Genomic DNA, 18878 nt, shown 5'->3' on the forward strand with positions numbered 1-18878 from the left:
TACACAGATAAAAGAGACAGTAGTGCTTGCTCATCTTAATTTTTTTTTAGCAAAAAATTAAACTGCTGTCCTCCAACAGTCGTAATACATGGGGCATGTGGGCATCATTTCCTTAGGATACTGTCCATCTTTTTAGAGGCTCCTGACCCCCTCCTAATAGTTTAATACATTTTTTGATAGTGTCAACTAATCTTAATAGCGTCAATAGTATCTGGGTCAAGAAAAAATATATTTTGCTCAGACTGGTGTTTCATGTTTAATTAAAGCTATATGAAATGAAACAAGTATTTTAACTGGAGAGAAGTGTGCTTTAGAACACTTTTTATCCCCCCAAATATGACATTTTAGGGTCCTCACAGAATGACTGGAATAATGAGATTATAATATTCATATGAAGCAACCTCCTGCTCATTATCTCAACATATTGTGCACTGTGCTGGGTTATTAGGCTATTACCTCTCAGCTTCAAACCAACCCTTCTATGACGCTGGGCTAGGACTCTATAACCACATTTCTCCTCTGCCAGCTGGCTCCCTAGTAGTCTCTACCAAAGAAGGCACTAGAGAGAAAGACTGTAAGACTGGAGAAGTAAGAGACACTCCCTGATAGCTTCCAGTTTCTGCCAGCAACACCCCTGCTAACAGCAGTGTCCCAGGGTAATGTTTCTTTACTCTGGCAGTGGCAATTCATCTCAGTAAGCCAATTCCAGCTGCCGTTTTCCAACACTTACAGAACCTGATTCACAGTACCCCATCAGACAGACACTAGTACCAGCCAGTCAGGTGTCCCTACTAGAGGTCGAGATTCTAGACCCACGAGCTCCCTTCTCAGAACTCTGAGGCACCTGTACCAGCCAAGCAGCATCCCAGCTCTGCGAGGTACCTCCTCAAGCTTCTTTTTTTTTTTTCTTTTGGCCACGCCATGCAGCCTGTGGGATCTTAGTTCCCTGACCAGGGACTGAACGCTGTGAAAATACTAAAGACCTTTAAATTATATACTTTAAACGGGTGCACTGTATTGTATGTGAATTATATCTCAATAAAGCTGTTATTTTTTAAAAGTTTCCATCATGTATACTTCTGGTATGAAGTGTTTTCACTGTTTTGGTAATTTTAGGATCAAGACTGATAATATAACTGAATCTGTTAGGACTTGGTTCTAACTCCAAGATACTTGTTCAATCTGGCTCCTTACAGTGGCCAGACTGGTACAAGTGAAGAGAAAACAGAGGACCTCAGTGAACACAAGCCTTCCTGCCTTTCATCTTCCTTGATACTAAATATCTCCCACATAGATTTTTACATGACTACCTAGGACTAAATGGATGTCAATATTAACATTCATCTAGGTCATGAACACTCTATTAAGAGACATTCTTTAGTCACAATTCTTTGTTGCAATTTATATTCCACAGGACTATCAAAGGATAAATGCTGAGGGTTGTTTTCGGAAAAGAATGTTCTTAAGTTCCTCCAAGCAAACTCTCTATGACCACTACAAAGAAAAATTTTTTTCCTAATACTGAAAGAAATGATCATGAAAACTTGGCAAAGAAAGTAAATGTGCACGTGCCAAAGAGAGAGAGAGAGAAAACATGCGCGCGCGCGCGCGCACACACACACACACACACACACACACACACACACACATATTAATGTGAGAAGTTAAAAATGAAAGGTAGGGCTTCCCTGGTGGCACAGCGGTTAAGAATCCACCTGCCAATGCACGGGACACGGGTTCGAGCCCTGGTCCGGGAAGATCCTACATGCTGAATTGCGACTAAGCCCGTGTGCTGCAACTACTGAAACCCTCGTGCCTAGAGCCCGTGCTCTGCAACAAAAGGAGCCACCACAATGAGAAGCCCGCGCACCGCAACAAAGAGTAGCCCCCCACTCCCCGCAACTAGAGAAAGCCTGCGTGCAGCAACAAAGACCCACGCAGCCAAAAATAAATAAATAAACAAATTTATAAAATAAAAAAACGGGCAGAGGATCTGAATAGACATTTTTCCAAAAAAGACATACAGATGGCCAACAGATACATGAAAAGATGCTCCACATCACTAATCATCAGGGAAATGCAAATCAAAACCACAATGAGATACCACCTCACACCTGTCAGGATGGCTGTCATCACCAGAAAACAACAAACAACGAGTGTTCGCAAGGATGTGGAGACAAGCTAACCCTCCTGCACTGCCGGTGGGGCTGTAAATTGGCACAGCCACTATGGAGAACCGTGTGGAGGTTGCTCAAAAATAGAACTGCCACATGATATAGCAATTTCACTTCTGAGTATTTATCCAAAAACGGCAAAAACACTAACTCAAAAAAGATACATGCACCTCAGTGTTCAGTGAAGCATTATTTATAATAGCCAAGATATGTAAGCAACCTAAATGTCCATCAACAGATGAATGAACGGATAAAGAAGGTGTGAGATATATTTATACACACAACAGTGGAATATTACCCAACCACAAAAATTAAACATAAAAAAAAAAAGAAATCTTGTGAAAACACAGATGGATCTAGAGGGTATCGTGCTAAGTGAAATAAGTCAGACAGAGAAAGACAAATACCATATGATCTCACTTATACGTAGACTCTAAAAATCAAAACAAACAAAAAAACCAAAATGAAAATAGACTCGTAGATACAGAGACCAAACAGTTGGTTGCCAGAGAAAGGAGGTGGGGTGTGGGGTGAAATAGGTGAAGGGGATTAAGAGGTCTGAGCCTCCAGTTAGAAAATAAATAAGCCATGGGAATGTAATATACAGCCTAAGGAACATGGTCAATAATATTGTAATAACTTTGTACAGGGACTATACTTGTCGTGGCAATCATTTCATAAAGTATGTAAATTCCAAATCACTATGCAGTACACCTGAAACCAACGTAATACTGTATGTCAACTACATTTAAATAAAACACACACACACAAATGAGTATATGTAAAAACCAATGAAAGTTAAATAAGGTCTATAGTCTAGGTAACAGTATTAAACCAGTATCAATTTCCTGGTTTTGATATTGTCTGTAAATCTACAATCATTTCAAAATAAAAATTTTTCCAAAAACAAAGTAAAAAGGTAGCAATAACTTGAATAAATAATTGCCTGAGACATACTTATCTATGTAGATTTGTAAAAGCCATACTAAAATGTTATGCAAACATTAAATGATATTTTTCTATGTGTGTAGCATACAAAGCCTTTTCAGAATCCTTTTCCATTTATGTTTTTAGTATTCTCATACCCATGAGGAAATGGAGATTTACCCTCATTTTAGAGATGGGAAAACTGAGGTCCCAAAAGGATTAAGTCCCACATCACAACACACAGTAAGCTGGTGAAAGAGGTCGGTAGCAGCTTGACATGGTAGAAAGGTAAGTGGTTTGGAATCACAGCGCCACAGGATTCTAAACTTAGCTCCATTACTATGTGACTTGAGCAAGTTACTCAACTTTTCTGAGTCCATTCCCTCATTTCTAAAACTCTATTAATACCTTCACATCACTGGAATGTCATGAGGATTTTCTCGAAAGACAGCATTTAGATACATAGTATAGTACTTAGCACAAAGTTAATGTTCAATATATCATATCTAGTTCTTCTCATAACCTCCCACGTTGACTTTGGGAATGTCCTGTGAGAATCCTTTAATGCCAGCAGGCTTAGTTCTGAGTCATGTTACAGGACAAAACACCCCTCTGTTTTACCATTACTTACCTAAAACAAAGCCAACCTGAATGGCTTTTTCCTTTACTGCAGCATCTGATTCCGCTATGTAAGAGCACCGTCTACTGAATGAGTAGGCTAAGACTGAAGCAACTTTCACACCATGATCCATCAAAGCCTGGAAACAATGATGAAGCAAATGTCTGAAACAGAAGGAAAAGGTCATTTTTGTTTTTATAAAGGTAACATATTTTGTCCTTTTAGAAAGTGCTAACTTTCATGCACATTGTTCCTTCCTGCCTCAGGAAATTTGCACATGCTGTTCCTTCTACCTAAAAAAGCTTTTCACCACCATCACCTAGTTCTCTCCCATAAATCGGTTAGACTTCAGCTCAAGTGTCACTTCCGCCAGGAGATCCTCCCTGTCTCCTGTCTCCCTCTCTTCACCAGCCTGATGGGGCCATGGTAGGCCTATCCCAGGATCCCCAAGGACCTTGTAGGTTATGTTAAGGCATTTACTCTTCTATCTAGAAGAGAATAGGGAGCCACCAAAGTGTTGCCAGCCAGGAAAGATAAGATCAAATATGCTGGTAGGTCTGGGGCTCAGAGAATTATGAACAGCAGCAAGCAGCTTACTTGGGACACAGATGACCCTTGCTCAACAAACAGTGGCCTCATCCTACCTCCCCAGGGTACCTCCAGTAATTCCCTATGGTAGTGTTTTCCAGAATGGGGCATGACTGTCACTGGGGGCTCTAGGCACAATTTTAGTGGCATATAACCAAATATTTTTCAAAGATTAACTTTTTTTTTTTTTGCTGTACGCGGGCCTCTCACTATTGTGGCCTCTCCCACTGCAGAGCACAGGCTCCCAACGCGCAGGCTCAGCAGCCATGGCTCACGGGCCCAGCCGCTCCGCGGCATGTGTGATCTTCCCGGACCGAGGCACGAACCTGTGTCCCCTGCATCGGCAGGCGGACTCTCAACCACTGCGCCACCAGGGAAGCCCAGACTAACATATTTATTTCAATGGGGATTCAGAAATAAAACTTGCAATCTAAAAAGAAAAAGATAAAGAAAGTGCTAACTTGCTCTTCTGAAATAACAGTACCATTATTTCCAAAGATGGAATAAGATAAAAATCAACTGTTTGCCTTATGAATTATGAGGTCATAATAATTCACAATTTAGCCTAGTATCTTTTACTCAGTGGATCACTGAGTGATTCTCTATATGTAAACTGATGACAGTGAAGGATGAAAACAACTTCTAACATCAATCTTAAAAACCAAATTGTCTTGTAATTCAACAATGACCCAATTAAAAAATGGGCAATAGATTTGAACAGAGATTCCTCCAAAGAAAATATACAAAGGCCAATAAGCACAAGAAAAGATGCTCAATATCATTAGTGATTAGGGAAATGCAAATCAAACTCACAATGAGATACGACTTCACACTATCTAGGATGGCTATAATACTACTTTTTAAAAAACAGTTGATGGCAAGGATATGGAAAAACTGGAACCCTCATACATTGGTAATAGGGACATATTGGGTTGGCCAAAAGGTTCATTTGGTTTTTTCCGTAAGATGGCTCTAGCAGCACTTAGTTGTCTTTAGCTTCATTCAAAACAATTTTGTTAGACTGTATGTGACAGCTGTCATATCAGCGTGCATTTAAAAAAATACTTATCAAAATTGGTGAATTTTTGTGTAGCCATTTTAATATTGAAGATGGAAGAGAAAAAGCAACATTTTCAGCATATTATGCTTTATTTCAAGAAAAGTAACAACACAACTGAAACACAAAAAAATATTTGTGCAGTATATGGAGAAGGTGCTGTGATTGATCAAATGTGTCAAAAGTGGTTTGCGAAGTTTCGTGCTGGAGATTTCTCACTGGACAAGGCTCCACAGTTAGGTAGACCAGTTGAAGCTGAAAGCAATCAAATCGAGACATTGACTGAGAACAATCAACGTTATATGGTGCGGGAGATGGCTAACATACTCAAAACATCCAAATCAAGCGTTGAAAATCATTTGTACCAGCTTGGTTATATTCATTGCTTTGATGTTTGGGTTCCACATAAGTTAAGGAAAAAAAACCTTCTTGACTGTATTTCTGCATGGATTCTCTACTTAAATGTAATGAAAACGTTCTGTTTTTAAAACAAATTGTGACGGGTGATGAAAAGTGGATACTGTACAATAACGTGGAACGGAATAGATCATGGGGCAAGCGAAATGAACCACCACCAACCAAACCAAAGGCCAGTCTTCATCCAAAGAAGGTGATGTTGTGTATATGGTGGGATTGGAAGCGAGTCCTCTATTATGAGCTCCTTCCGGAAAACCAAACAATTAATTCCACCAAGTACTGCTCCCAGTTAGACCAACTGAAAGCAGCACTCAACGAAAAGCGTCCAGAACTAGTCAACAGAAAACACATAATCTTCCATCAGGATAATGCAAGACCGCATGTCTCTTTGATGACCAGGCAAAAACTGTTACAGCTAGGCCGGGAAGTTCTGATTCATCCGCTGTATTCAACAGACGATGCACCTTCGGATTTCCATTTATTTCAGTCTTTACAAAATTCTCTTAATGGAAAAACTTTCAAATCCCTGGGAGACAGTAAACGGTACCTGGAACAGTTCTTTGCTCAAAAAGATAAAAAGTTTTGAGAATATGGAATTATGAAGTTGCCTGAAAAATGGCAGAAGATAGTGGAACAAAATGGTGAATATGTTGTTTAATAAAGTTTTTGGTGAAAATGAAAAATGTGTCTTTTACTTTTACTTAAAAACCAAAGGCACATTTTTGGCCAACCCAATAAAAATGGTGCAGCTGCTGTGGGAAACAATTTAGGAGTTACTCAAAAAGTTAAAACGTAGGTTTATCCTCATTATATATACATACAAGAGAACTGAAAACATACATCCACACAGAATCTTGTCCATGAGCATTCATAGCAGCATTATTCATAATGGCCAAAAGGTAGAGACAACCCAAATGTTCATCAACAGATGACTAGATAACCAAAACATAGTACATCCACACAATGGAAAACTGATACAAACAACAGCCATGAATGAACCTTGAAAACATTATAGGTAAAATCCAGTCATGAAAGACCACATACTGTATAGTTCCATTTATATGAAATGTCTAGAGCAGATAAACTCAGAAACAGAGAGTAGATTAAGGGTAGGCTAGAGACCAGGGGTAAGGGGAAATAGGGAGTGACTGTTAATGGGTACAGGGTTTCTTTTGGGGATGATCAAAGTATTCTAGAATTAGATAGTGGTGATAGTTGCAAAACTTTGTGAATATACTAAAAACTAATGAATTGTACAGTTTAAAATGATGAATTTATGGTATGTGAATTATCTCAATAAAAAAACTGCTTTAAACAAAATTGTAAATAACCAAGTCACTGCTTTGCATAAAGGGGGAAAAAAAGTCAAACTACATGCGTTTAGTTTCACAAATATATTAAACACTTACCAAGGGATCTGGACTTGGTAAAAAGATAACCTGAGAGATGAAAGAGAGGTAGTCCACTAAATCTTTATAGTGGCCATCTTTAGAACTGCACAGAGAAATTCAAATCCTAGAAAGCTAACCATTTTCAAGAGTAAAGATTTTTTTTTTTAAGTTTTTCTATGGCCTTCTTGTCCCAAAATGAAGCTCTCATCTATTATTTTTTAACAGATTAATTTTTAATTAGTCAACTAACCAAGAAATTTCTCTTAGGCTTATTACACAGGTCACATCCAAAGGTATCCCTAAACAATGAAATCATGTTAATTTGTTAACATGTTACTTGTTGATTATTTTCTCTTCTCTTTCTAAAATACAAACTCCATGAGGAAGAGACCTTGTAAAACTTATTCACTGCTGTAACCCCAGCATCTAGAATAGTACTTGACATATACTACGCATTCTAACAAGTATTTACTTAACTTGGCAACATTCATATTAGAGATTAACAATATTTTGTAAAACTATATTCTTATTTTCCCAGAAATGTAGGTTAGGAAAAAGAAATGGCATTTCAAGCAAATTTAGGGAAGAATGCTAAAGAGAACAGCAAGGACAATCAAAGGCCATGTCACCTACATCCACATATAACTCCTACTACATAATAGCCAGAACGGGGTAGAGGAATTCAGTCTTTCTTGAACACAAAAAGCAAGAGCGGTACTGATGGTTTCAAAACAATACGAATGTACTTACTGCTACTGAACTGTACATTTAAAATATGGTCACAACGGTAAAATTCAGATATGTATAGTTTACCACAATTGTTACAAAATGAGTTTACCTTTTATCCAAAGCTCTCAATACTTTAGCAAAAACTTCCAATTCACAAAATTCACTGCCCAGTTGACATAAGCGTCCCTGTTGGTACAGCTGAAATTAAAAACAAACAAAAAAAGATAACATTTAAAATTTTTAATTTAATTTCAATTTCTACTTTACTTATGAATATAATTTGATGGAGTTAATATTTGATGAATTTATGACTATTACTCAAAGTTAAGATTACACAGTAATATCAGGGAAGATGCTTATGCTAAAGGAAATGTAACGCTAACTTAACAAATCTGTATAATTCATAGAGAACACTTTAATAGTTGTATATAATATTTAGAAATTAATATTTGTATAACAGTATATGGTACATGCTAAGTACTAAAAAGTGCTATATAATTACTTTATTTATTAAACACTAAAAACAGTTATACTCAGGACTTCCCTGGTGGAACAGGGGTTAAGAATCCTCCTGCCAATGCAGAGGACACGGTTTGATCCCTGGTCTGGGAATATCTCACATGCTGCGGAGCAACTAAGCCCATGCGCCACAACTACTGAGCCCGCATGCCACAACCACTAAAGTCAGAGTGCCTAGAGCCCATGCTCCACGACAAAGAGAAGCCACCGCAATGAAAAGCCCATGCACCACAACAAAGAATAGCCGCCGCTCGCCGCAACTAGCAAAAGCCCACCCACAGCAACGAAGACCCAATGCAGCCAAAAAATAAACAAATAAATTGATTAAAAAAGAACAATTATATTCAAAAAACTAAACTTTTTTTTAAATTAATTTATTTATTTCTGGCTGTGCTGGGTCTTCGTTTCTGTGCGAGGGCTTTCTCTAGTTCTGGCAAGCGGGGGCCACTCTTCATCATGCTGCGCGGGCCTCTCACTGTCACGGCCTCTCTTGTTGCAGAGCACAGGCTCCAGACGTGCAGGCTCAGTAGCTGTGACTCACGGGCCTAGTTGCTCCATGGCATGTGGGATCCTCCCAGACCAGGGCTCGAACCCGTGTTCCCTGCATTGGCAGGCAGACTCTCAACCACTGCGCCACCAGGGAAGTCCGAAACTTTTTTTTTTTAACTTCTTTTTTTCTTAAACAAAATTGGGTAAAGTAAAATTATCAAAATGATAGCAAAGATAACATCCAGAAGCCAGAACTGGTCACTATGCCTCACTAAGGGCTCTTCAGACCACAAAAACCTCAGTTCAGTTCCAGGCATGAAACTTCACAAGCAGACTAACAGTAAATTATATCTAAAGTAATCCAGCATGGCAGGATTTCTGATCATGTCACAATCATTTACTCCTTTTGCCTGACTTTTTTTTTTTCTTTAACATCTTTATTGGAGTGTAATTGCTTTACAATGTCCTGTTAGTTTCTGCTGTGTAACAAAAGTGAATCAGCTATATGTATACATATATCACCATATCCCCTCCCTCTTGCATCTCCTTCCCACCCTCCTTGTCTCACCCCTCTAGGTGGTCACAAAGCACCAAGCTGATCTCCCTGTGCGATGCAGCTGCTTCCCACTAGCTATCTATTTCACATTTGGTAGTGTATATATGTCAATGCTACTCTCTCACTTCGTCCCAGGTTACCCTCCCCCCTCCCCGTGTCCTCAACTCCATTGGCTATGTCTGCATCTTTATTCCTGTCCTGCCCCTAGGTTCATCAGAACCTTTTTTTTTTTTTTTAGATTCCATATATACATGTTAGCATACAGTATTTGCTTTTCTCTTTTTGAATTACTTCACTCCATATGACAGACTCTAAGTCCTTCCAACTCACTAAAACTAGTTCAATTTCGTTTCTTTTTATGGCTGAGTAATATTCCATTGTATATATGTGCCACATCTTCTTTATCCATTCATCTGTTGATGGACACTTAGGTTGCTTCCATGTCCAGGCTATTCTAAATAGTGCTGCAATGAACATTGTGGTACATGTCTCTTTTTGAATTATGGTTTTCTCAGGGTACATGCCCAGTAGTGGGATTGCTGGGTCATATGGTAGTTCTACTTTTAGGTTTTTAAAGAACCTTCATACTGTTCTCCGTGACTGTATCAATTTACATTCCTACCAACAGTGCAAGAGGGCTCCCTTTTCTCCACACCCTTGCCAGCATTTATTGCTTGTAGATCTTTTCATGACGGCCATTCTGACCCCTGTGAGGTGATACCTCACTGTAGTTTTGATTTGCATCTCTCTAATGATTAGTGATGTTGAGCATCCTTTCATGTGTTTGTTGGCAATCTGTATATCTTCTATGCAGGAATGTCTATTTAGGTTTTCTGCCCATTTCTGGATTGGGTTGTTTGTTTTTTTGATATTGAGCTGCTTGTACATTTTAGAGATTAATCCTTTGTCAGTTGCTTTGTTTGGAAATATTTTCTCCCATTCTGAGGGTTGTCTTTTTGTCTTGTTTATGGTTTCCTTTGCTGTGCAAAAGCTTTTAAGTTTCATTAGGTCCCATTTGTTTATTTTTGTTTTTATTTCCATTTCTCTAACACGTGGGTCAAAAAGGACCTTGCTGTGATTTATGTCATAGAGTGTTCTGCCTATGTTTTCCTCTAAGAGTTTTATAGTGTCTGGCCTTACATTTAGGACTGTAATCCATTTTGAGTTTATTTCTGTGTATGGTGTTAGGAAGTGTTCTAATTTCATTCTTTTACATGTAACTGTCCAGTTTTCCCAGCATCACTTATTGAAGAGGCTGTCTTTTCTCCATTGTATGTTCTTGCCTCCTTTATCAACAATAAGACCCATATGTGCATGGATTTATCTCTGGGCTTTCTATCCTGTTCATTGATCTGTATTTCCGTTTTGTTGCAGTACCATACTGTCTTGATTACTGTAGCTTTGTAGTATAGTCTGAAGTCCGGGAGCCTGATTCCTCCAGCTCCGTTTTTTTTTCCCTCAAGATTGCTTTGACTATTTGGGGTCTTTTGTGTTTTCATACAAATTGTGAAGTTTTTTGCTCTAGTTCTGTGAAAAATGCCATTGGTAGTTTGATAGGGATTGCACTGAATCTGTAGATCACTTTGGGTAGTATAGTCATTTTCACAATGCTGATTCTTCCAATCCGAGAACATGGTATATCTCTCTATCTGTTTATATCGCCTTTAATTTCTTTTATCAGTGTCTTGTAGTTTTCTGCATACAGGTCTTTTGTCTTCTTAGATAGGTTTATTCCTAGGTATTTTATTCTTTTTGTTGCAATGATAAATGGGAGTGTTTCCCTAATTTCTTTCAGATTTTTCGTCGTTAGTGTATAGGAAGGCAAGAGATGTGTGAAATAATTTTGTATCCTGCTACTTTACCAAATTTGTTGATTAGCTCTAGTAGTGTTCTGGTAGCATCTTTAGGATTCTCTATGTATAGTATCATGTCATCTGCACACAGTGACAGTTTTACTTCTTTTCCAATTTGGATTCCTTTTATTTCTTTTACTTCTCTGATTGCCATGGCTAAAACTTCCAAAACTATGTTGAATAACAGTGGTGAGAGTGGACATCCTTGTCTTCTTCCTGATCTTAGAGGAAATGGTTTCAGTTTTTCACCACTGAGAACAATGTTGGCTGCGGGTTTGTCATATATGGCCTTTATTATGTTGAGGTAGGTTCCTTCTATGCCCACTTTCTGGAGAGTTTTTATCATAAATGGGTGCTGAATTCTGTCAAAAGCTTTTTCTGCTTCTATTGAGATTATCATATGATTTTTATCCTTCAGTTTGTTAATATGGTGTATCACATTGATTGATTTGGTATGTTGAAGAATCCTTGCATTCCTGGGATAAACCCCACTTGATCATGGTGTATGATCCTTTTAATGTGCGGTTGGATTCTGTTGGCTAGTATTTTGTTGAGGATTTTTGCATCTATGTTCATCAGTGATATTGGCCTGTAGTTTTCTTTTTTTGTAACATCTTTGTCTGGTTTTGGTATCAGGGTGATGGTGGCCTCATAGAATGAGTTTGGGAGTGTTCCTCCCTCTGCTATATTTTGGAAGTGTTTGAAAAGGATAGGTGTTAGCTCTTCTCTAAGTGTTTGATAGAATTCACCTGTGAAGCCATCTGGTCCTGGGCTTTTGTTTGTTGGAAGATTTTTAATCAGTTTCAATTTCAGTGCTTGTGATTGGTCTGTTTTTATTTTCTGTTTGTTCCTGGTTCAGTCTTGGGAGATTGTGGTTTTCTAACAATTTGTCCATTTCTTCCAGGTTGTCCATTTTATTCGCATAGTGTTGCTTGTAGTAATCTCTCACGATCCTTTGTATTTCTGCAGTGTCAGTTGTTACTTCTCCTTTTTCATTTCTAATTCTATTGATCTGAGTCTTCTCCCTTTCTTTCTTAATGAGTCTGACTAACAGTTTATCAATTTTGTTTATCTTCTCAAAGAACCAGCTTTTACTTTTATTGATCTTTGCCACTGTTTCCTTCATTTCTTTTTCATTTATGTCTGATCTGATCTTTATGATTTCTTTCCTTCTGCTAACTTTGGGGTTTTTTTGTTCTTTCTCTAATTGCTTTAGGTGCAAGGTTAGGTTGTTTATTTGGGATGTTTCTTGTTTCTTGAGGTAGGATTGTATTGCTATAAACTTCCCTCTTAGAACTGCTTTTGCTGCATCCCATAGGTTTTGGGTCGTCGTGTGTTCATTGTCATCTGTTTCTAGGTATTTTTTGATTTCCTCAGTGATCTCTTGGTTATTTAGTAGTATATTGTTTAGCCTCCATGTGTTTGTATTTTTTACAGTTTTTTTTTCCTGTGATTGATATCTAGTCTCACAGCGTTGTGGTCGGAAAAGATACTTGATATGATTTCAATTTTCTTAAATTTACCAAGGCTTGATTTGTGACTCATGATATGATCTATCCTGGAGAATGTTCCATGAGCACTTGAGAAGAAAGTGTATTCTGTTGTTTTTGGATGGTATGTCCTCTAAATATCAATTAAGTCCATCTTGTCTAATGTGTCATTTAAAGCTTGTGTCTCCTTATTTATTTCATTTTGGATGATCTGTCCATTGGTGAAAGTGGAGTGTTAAAGTCCTCTATTATTATTGTGTTACTGTCAACTTCCCTTTTTATGGCTGTTAGCATTTGCCTTATGTACTGAGGTCTTCCTATGTTAGGTGTGTAATATTTACAATTGTTATATCTTCTTCTTGGATTGATCCCTTGATCATTAATGTAGATTCCTTGTCTCTTGTAATAGTCTTTATGTTAAAGTCTACTTGTCTGATATGAAAATTGCTACTCCAGCTTTCTTTTGACTTCCATTTGCATGGAATATCTTTTTCGAGCCCCTCACTTTCAGTCTGTATGTGTCCCAAGGTCTGAAGTGGGTCTCTTGTAGACAGCATTATGTACGGGTCTTGTTTTTGTATCCATTCAGCTAGTCTATGTCCTTCGGTTGGAGCATTTAATCCATTTATATTTAAGGTAATTATCCATATGTATGTTCCTATCACCATTTTCTTAATTGTTCTAGGTTTGTTATTGTAAGTCTTTTCCTTCTCTTGTGTTTCCTGCCTAGAGAAGTTCCTTTAGCATTTATTGTAAAGCTTGTTTGGTGGTGTTGAATTCTCTTAATTTTTGCTTGTTTGTAAAGGTTTTAATTTCTCCGTCGAATCTGAACGTGGTCCTTGCTGGGTAGAGTAATCTTGGTTGTAGGTTTTTTCCTTTTTTTTTTTTTTTTTTGATATTTACTTATTTATTTTTGGCTGTGTTTGGGTCTTCACAGTTGTTTTTTGTTTTAAATAAGTTTATATATTTGCTTATTTATTTTTGGCTGTGTTGGGTCTTCGTTGCTGCGCAATGGGGCTACTCTTCTTTGCAGCACACGGGCTTTTCACTGCAGTGGCTTCTCTTGTTGCGGAGCACAGGCTCTAGGCGCACGGGCTACAGTAGCTGTCGCACGTGGGCTCAGTAGTTGTGGCTCACGGGCTCTAGAGCACAGGCTCAGTAGTTGTGGTGCACGGGCTTAGTTGCTCCATGGCATGTGGGATCTTCCTGGACCAGGGCTCAAACCCGTGTCCCCTGCACTGGCAGGCGGATTCTCAACCACTGTGCTACCAGGGAAGCCCCTGGGTCTTCACTGTGGTGCACAGGCTTTCTTTAGTTGTGGCGAGCAGGGGCTATTCTTCGTTGCGGTGCATAGGCTTCTCATTGCAGTGGCTTCTCTTGTTGCGGAGCACAGGCTCTAGGTGTGTGGGCTTCAGTAGTTGTGGCATGCAGGCTCAGTAGTTGTGGCACGCAGGCTCAGTAGTTGTGGCTCGCAGGCTCTAGAGCACAGGCTGAGTTTTGGTGCAAGGCTTACCTGCTCTGTGGCATGTGGGATCTTCCTGGACCAGGGATTGAATCTGTGTCCACTGCACTGGTAGGCAGATTCATTACCACTGTGCCACCAGGGAAGCCCCCTTTCATCACTTTAAATATGTCCTGCCACTCCCTTCTGGGTTGCAGAATTTCTGCTGAAAGATCAGCTGTTAACCTTATGGGGACTCCCTTGTATGTTAATTGTTGCTTTTCCCTTGCTGCTTTTAATATTTTTTTCTTTGTGTTCTCTCTGCACTTCCTGTACTTGATAATTTCCTTTCCCTTGTTAGGGAAGTTTTCGACTATAATCTCTTCAAATATTTTCTCAGACCCTTTCTTTTTCTCTTCTTCTTCTGAGACACCTATAATTCAAATGTTGGTGCGTTTAATATTGTCCCAGAGGTCTCTAAGACTGTCCTCAATTCTTTTCATTCTTTTTTCTTTATTCTGCTCTGCGGTAGTTAGTTCCACTCTTTTATCTTCCAGGTCACTTATCCATTCTTCTGCCTCAATTATTCTGCTATTGACTCCTTCTAGAGTATTTTTAATTTATTTATTGTGCTGTTCATCACTGTTTGTTTGCTCTTTAGTTCTTCTAAGTCCTTGTTAAACGTTTCTTGTATTTTCTCCATTCTATTTCCAAGATTTTAGATCATCTTTACTCTCATTACTGTGAATTCTTTTTCAGGTAGACTGCCTATTTCTTCTTCATTTGGTCTGGGGGGTTTTTACCTTACTCCTTCATTTGCTGCCTATTTCTCTGTGTTCTCATTTTGTTTAACTTACTTTGTTTGGGGTCTCCTCTTCGTGGGCTGCAGGTTTGCAGTTCCTGTTGCTTTTGGTGTCTGCCCCCAGTGGGTGAGGTTGGTTCAGTGGCTTGTGTAGGCTTTCTGGTGGAGGGGACTGGTGCCTGTGTTCTGGTGGGCAGGGCCGCGTCTGGCCATGTGTTTTCGGGTGTCTGTGAACTTAGTATGATTTTAGGCAGCCTCTCTGCTAACGGGTGGGGTTGTGTTCCTGTTTGTTTGGCATGGGGTGTCCAGCACTGGAGCTTGCTGGCTGTTGGGTGGAGCTGGGTCTTAGTGTTGAGATGGAGATCTCTGGGAGAGCTCTCACCGATTGCTATTACGTGGGGCGGGAGGTCTCTGGTGGTCCAATGTTCTGAACTCGGCTCTCCCACCTTGGAGGCGCAGGCCTGACACCAGGCCGGAGCACCAAGACCCTGTCAGCCACACTGCAAGGTATATGGGGATTTTCTTGCCTTTGGGGACATGTGATGTCTTCTGCCAGCATTCAGTATGTGTTCTATAGTTGGTCCACGTGTAGATGTATTTTTAATGTATTTGTGGGGAGGAAGGTGATCTCTACGTCCCACTCCTCTGCCATCTTGAAGGTCCCCCTGAAATAGGAGACTCCACTGAAGACACCAACCTCCGCAAGAGCTAGAGGTGCAGAGGCATTTTTTTCAGAGGATTTGCAGAGCTTGCTTTTTTTCTTTTTCTTTTCCTTTGTGCTTTGTCTAGTTTCACTTGTTCACAGAGTGCTTCATGCAGAGGCCTCACACCCGGCACTTCAGATCAGAGTGCCTAGTGAGAAATGGCTGCGCTGACACCTCAGCTCAGCGGGCCGGGCTGTGTGCGGAAGCACTGTCCCTGACACTGCAACTCAAGATCTGCCTGATTTTTTAAAACTTCCATTTAAAATAGTATTTTAATAAATGTGTTAAATGTTTATCCCAAATAATACATGTACACAGTTTAAAAGAAATACCACTGCCCCTCTTTCCCCTGCCTCAACTTCACCAAATGTTACTAAATTTATATAGCTATATAAATACAGTGCCTTAGAAGGCAGGAATTTTATTGTATCAACTCACTTTACATTAGTAAGCACTTAACACTTAGCTCATTTGACAAAAACATGGGTTTCAGAAAGAGGACATGATCCTGAATTCATCTGCCAAATGGACCAGTTAACTTTGCACAGGGAAAACATACTACAAACTCATTTAGCAAACTCTTGGGCATAAATCACTAATCATAATGGAGGCCAGGTCAGATTAGGTAGATATAGGAATACAAATCAATAATGACTGCTGGAAGGGAGAGGGGACAGGGAGCGCCACGTGCTCAGGAAGGGGAGGCAGAAATGTTATCTTCAAACAGTGATTGGATATTCATCTTAACCATAAACTTTCATAAGGAAAGATTTGCTATTTTTGGAGATGATTATGTTTTCTGAGGTTAGAAAAACAGGGACTTCCCTGGCAGTCCAGTAGCTGGGACTCCACGCTTCCACTGCAGGGGGCACAGGTTCCATCCCTGGTCAGGGAACTAGGATCCCGCAAGCCACACAGTGTGGCCAAAAAAAAAAAAAGCTTCTGGGAATGTATATGATAAAATTCCCTTCCATCACATATACCTTCACAGTTAACCAATGAAGAATAACTCAGGGAAAATAAAGCTGAGAATTTATAATCACATCCTATTTGGGGGCTTAACAATGTGATACATTTCTGATTTGGGGGAGAAAAACAAATGCACTTATCAAAATATATACATACACATACTCCAAAAACAGTACAGGGCCAAAAAACCTTAGTTTCTTACCAAAGTAACTCATCATTAGCAAACTTAAGGCTTAGAATTTCTTTTGTAAGATAGAAGAAATGGAAAGTTGTACAACTTTTTTTGCCTACACTTACTAGTCAAATAAAGACAATTAAACTAAACTTTATATGTTCTACAACTCATAGTATCCCTTTAATACTGATAATTTCCTAAGAAATGGATTTGAAACTAAAATTTAGGAAAGTAGTAACTTAGTTACAATTTTAAATATAAGTATGCCTATTAACAAACACAGGGTTTTTTTTTTTTCCTCTCAGCTGTTAAATTTTTCTAGCTAAAAAGGGATCCGCATTTAAATTCTGGGGAGAGAGTAGTGATTTAACTGTTTCAAATCATCCTTTCCTGTACAGCAACTATAATTCAGAAAAAGAAAATTCTTACTAGGCTTATCCCAAAAAATGAAAATTTCTACATTTTATGAATGGGATTTTTGAATACCAATCCAGAAGAACAAGAGCATTTAATCCTTACAGAGATCTAATATGTATGTGCTAGGCACTGTTCTAAGTGCTTTTCATAAGCACCTCACTCTGTCCTTCCACAGATGAGGAAACTGAGGCATATAAAGTTAAATAACCTGGTCTAAATCACACAATTAAGAAGTGGCAAGGCATTTGCAGCAACATGGATGCAACTAGAGATTATTATACTAAGTGAAGGAAGTCAGAAAGAGAAAGACAAATACCATATGGTATCACTTATAGGTGGAATCTAAAATATGGCACAAATGAACCTATCTACAAAACAGAAACAGACTCATAGATATAGAGAACAGACTTGTGGTTGCCAAGGAGGACAGGGGGAAGGAGGGGGATGGACTGGGAGTTTGTGGTTGGTAGAGGCAAACTATTACATAGAGAATGGATAAACAAGGTCCTACTGTTTATCACAAGGAATGATATTCAATATCCTGTAATAAATCATAATGGAAAAGAATATAAAAAAAGAATGTCTCTATGTGTATAACTGAGTCACTTTACTGTACAGCAGAGATTGGCACAACATTGTACATCAATTATACTTCAATTTAAAAAAAAAAAAAGGGCTTCCCTGGTGGCGCAGTGGTTGAGAGTCCGCCTGCCGATGCAGGGGACGTGGGTTCGTGCCCCGGTCCGGAAGGATCCCACGTGCCACGGAGCGGCTAGGCCCGTGAGCCATGGCTACTGAGCCTGCGTGTCCGGAGCCTGTGCTCCGCAACGGAAGAGGCCACAACAGTGAGAGGCCCATGTACCCTCAAAAAAAAAAAAGTAGCAAGGCAACAATCTGGCTCCAAGCAGTCTATCCTTACACCCATGTTCCTAATAACTTACAGTACAAAGCTTTTAGACGGTATTATAACAGGAAGTAAGAAAGAGTATAAAATGGGCCGTTTAAAACATTTTTATAGAAATAATAGAAGAGGGACTTCCCTGGCAGTCCAGTGGTTAAGACTCCATGCTCCCAAGGCAGGGGGCATGGGTTGGATCCCTGGTCAGGGAACTAAGATCCCTCATGCCACACAGCATGGGCAAAAAAAAAAAAAGGAAGAAATAATAGAAGATTAATCCCTTCATAGAGTCACACATTTTATGGAGCAGAGCTTAGAAGAAAGAAAACTGAGGCTCTACGTTCTTTGGTAATGATTGTCATACCAAATTTTTTTAAATTTGACTTATTTTAGTTCATTATTACATGTGTTTTAATATTAAATTCTGAGCAGGAAAAGAGATTCATACATAGAGAACGGGCTTGTGGACCCGGGTCGTGGGGGAAGGGGAGGGTGGGACAAACTGAGAGAGTAGCACCAACATATATTCACTACAATCTATAAAATAGATAGCCAGTGGGAAGCTGCTGTACAGCACAGGGAGCTCAGCTCGGTGCTCTGTGATGACCTAGAGGGGTGGGACAGGGTGGGGGGCGTTGGGGTGGGAGGGAGGTTCAAGGGGGA

At 39.3% G+C, this 18878-nt stretch overlaps 1 protein-coding gene across 1 annotated transcript in view; it reads right to left on the minus strand.

Moving 5' to 3' along the window:
• Positions 1–18878, minus strand: part of APPBP2 (amyloid beta precursor protein binding protein 2) — a 71734-nt gene that overhangs the window by 31218 nt on the left and 21638 nt on the right. Inside the window, exons 2-3 of the mRNA XM_007464902.1 lie at positions 8012–8100; positions 3733–3884 (exon numbers count right to left, since the gene is read on the minus strand). Coding sequence (XP_007464964.1) covers positions 3733–3884; positions 8012–8100 — 241 coding nt within the window. The remainder of the gene's footprint in view (positions 1–3732; positions 3885–8011; positions 8101–18878) is intronic.

The sequence above is a fragment of the Lipotes vexillifer genome, unplaced genomic scaffold (genome assembly GCF_000442215.2).
Source record: "Lipotes vexillifer unplaced genomic scaffold, Lipotes_vexillifer_v1.1 scaffold788, whole genome shotgun sequence".
Taxonomy (NCBI): Eukaryota; Metazoa; Chordata; class Mammalia; order Artiodactyla; family Lipotidae; genus Lipotes; species Lipotes vexillifer.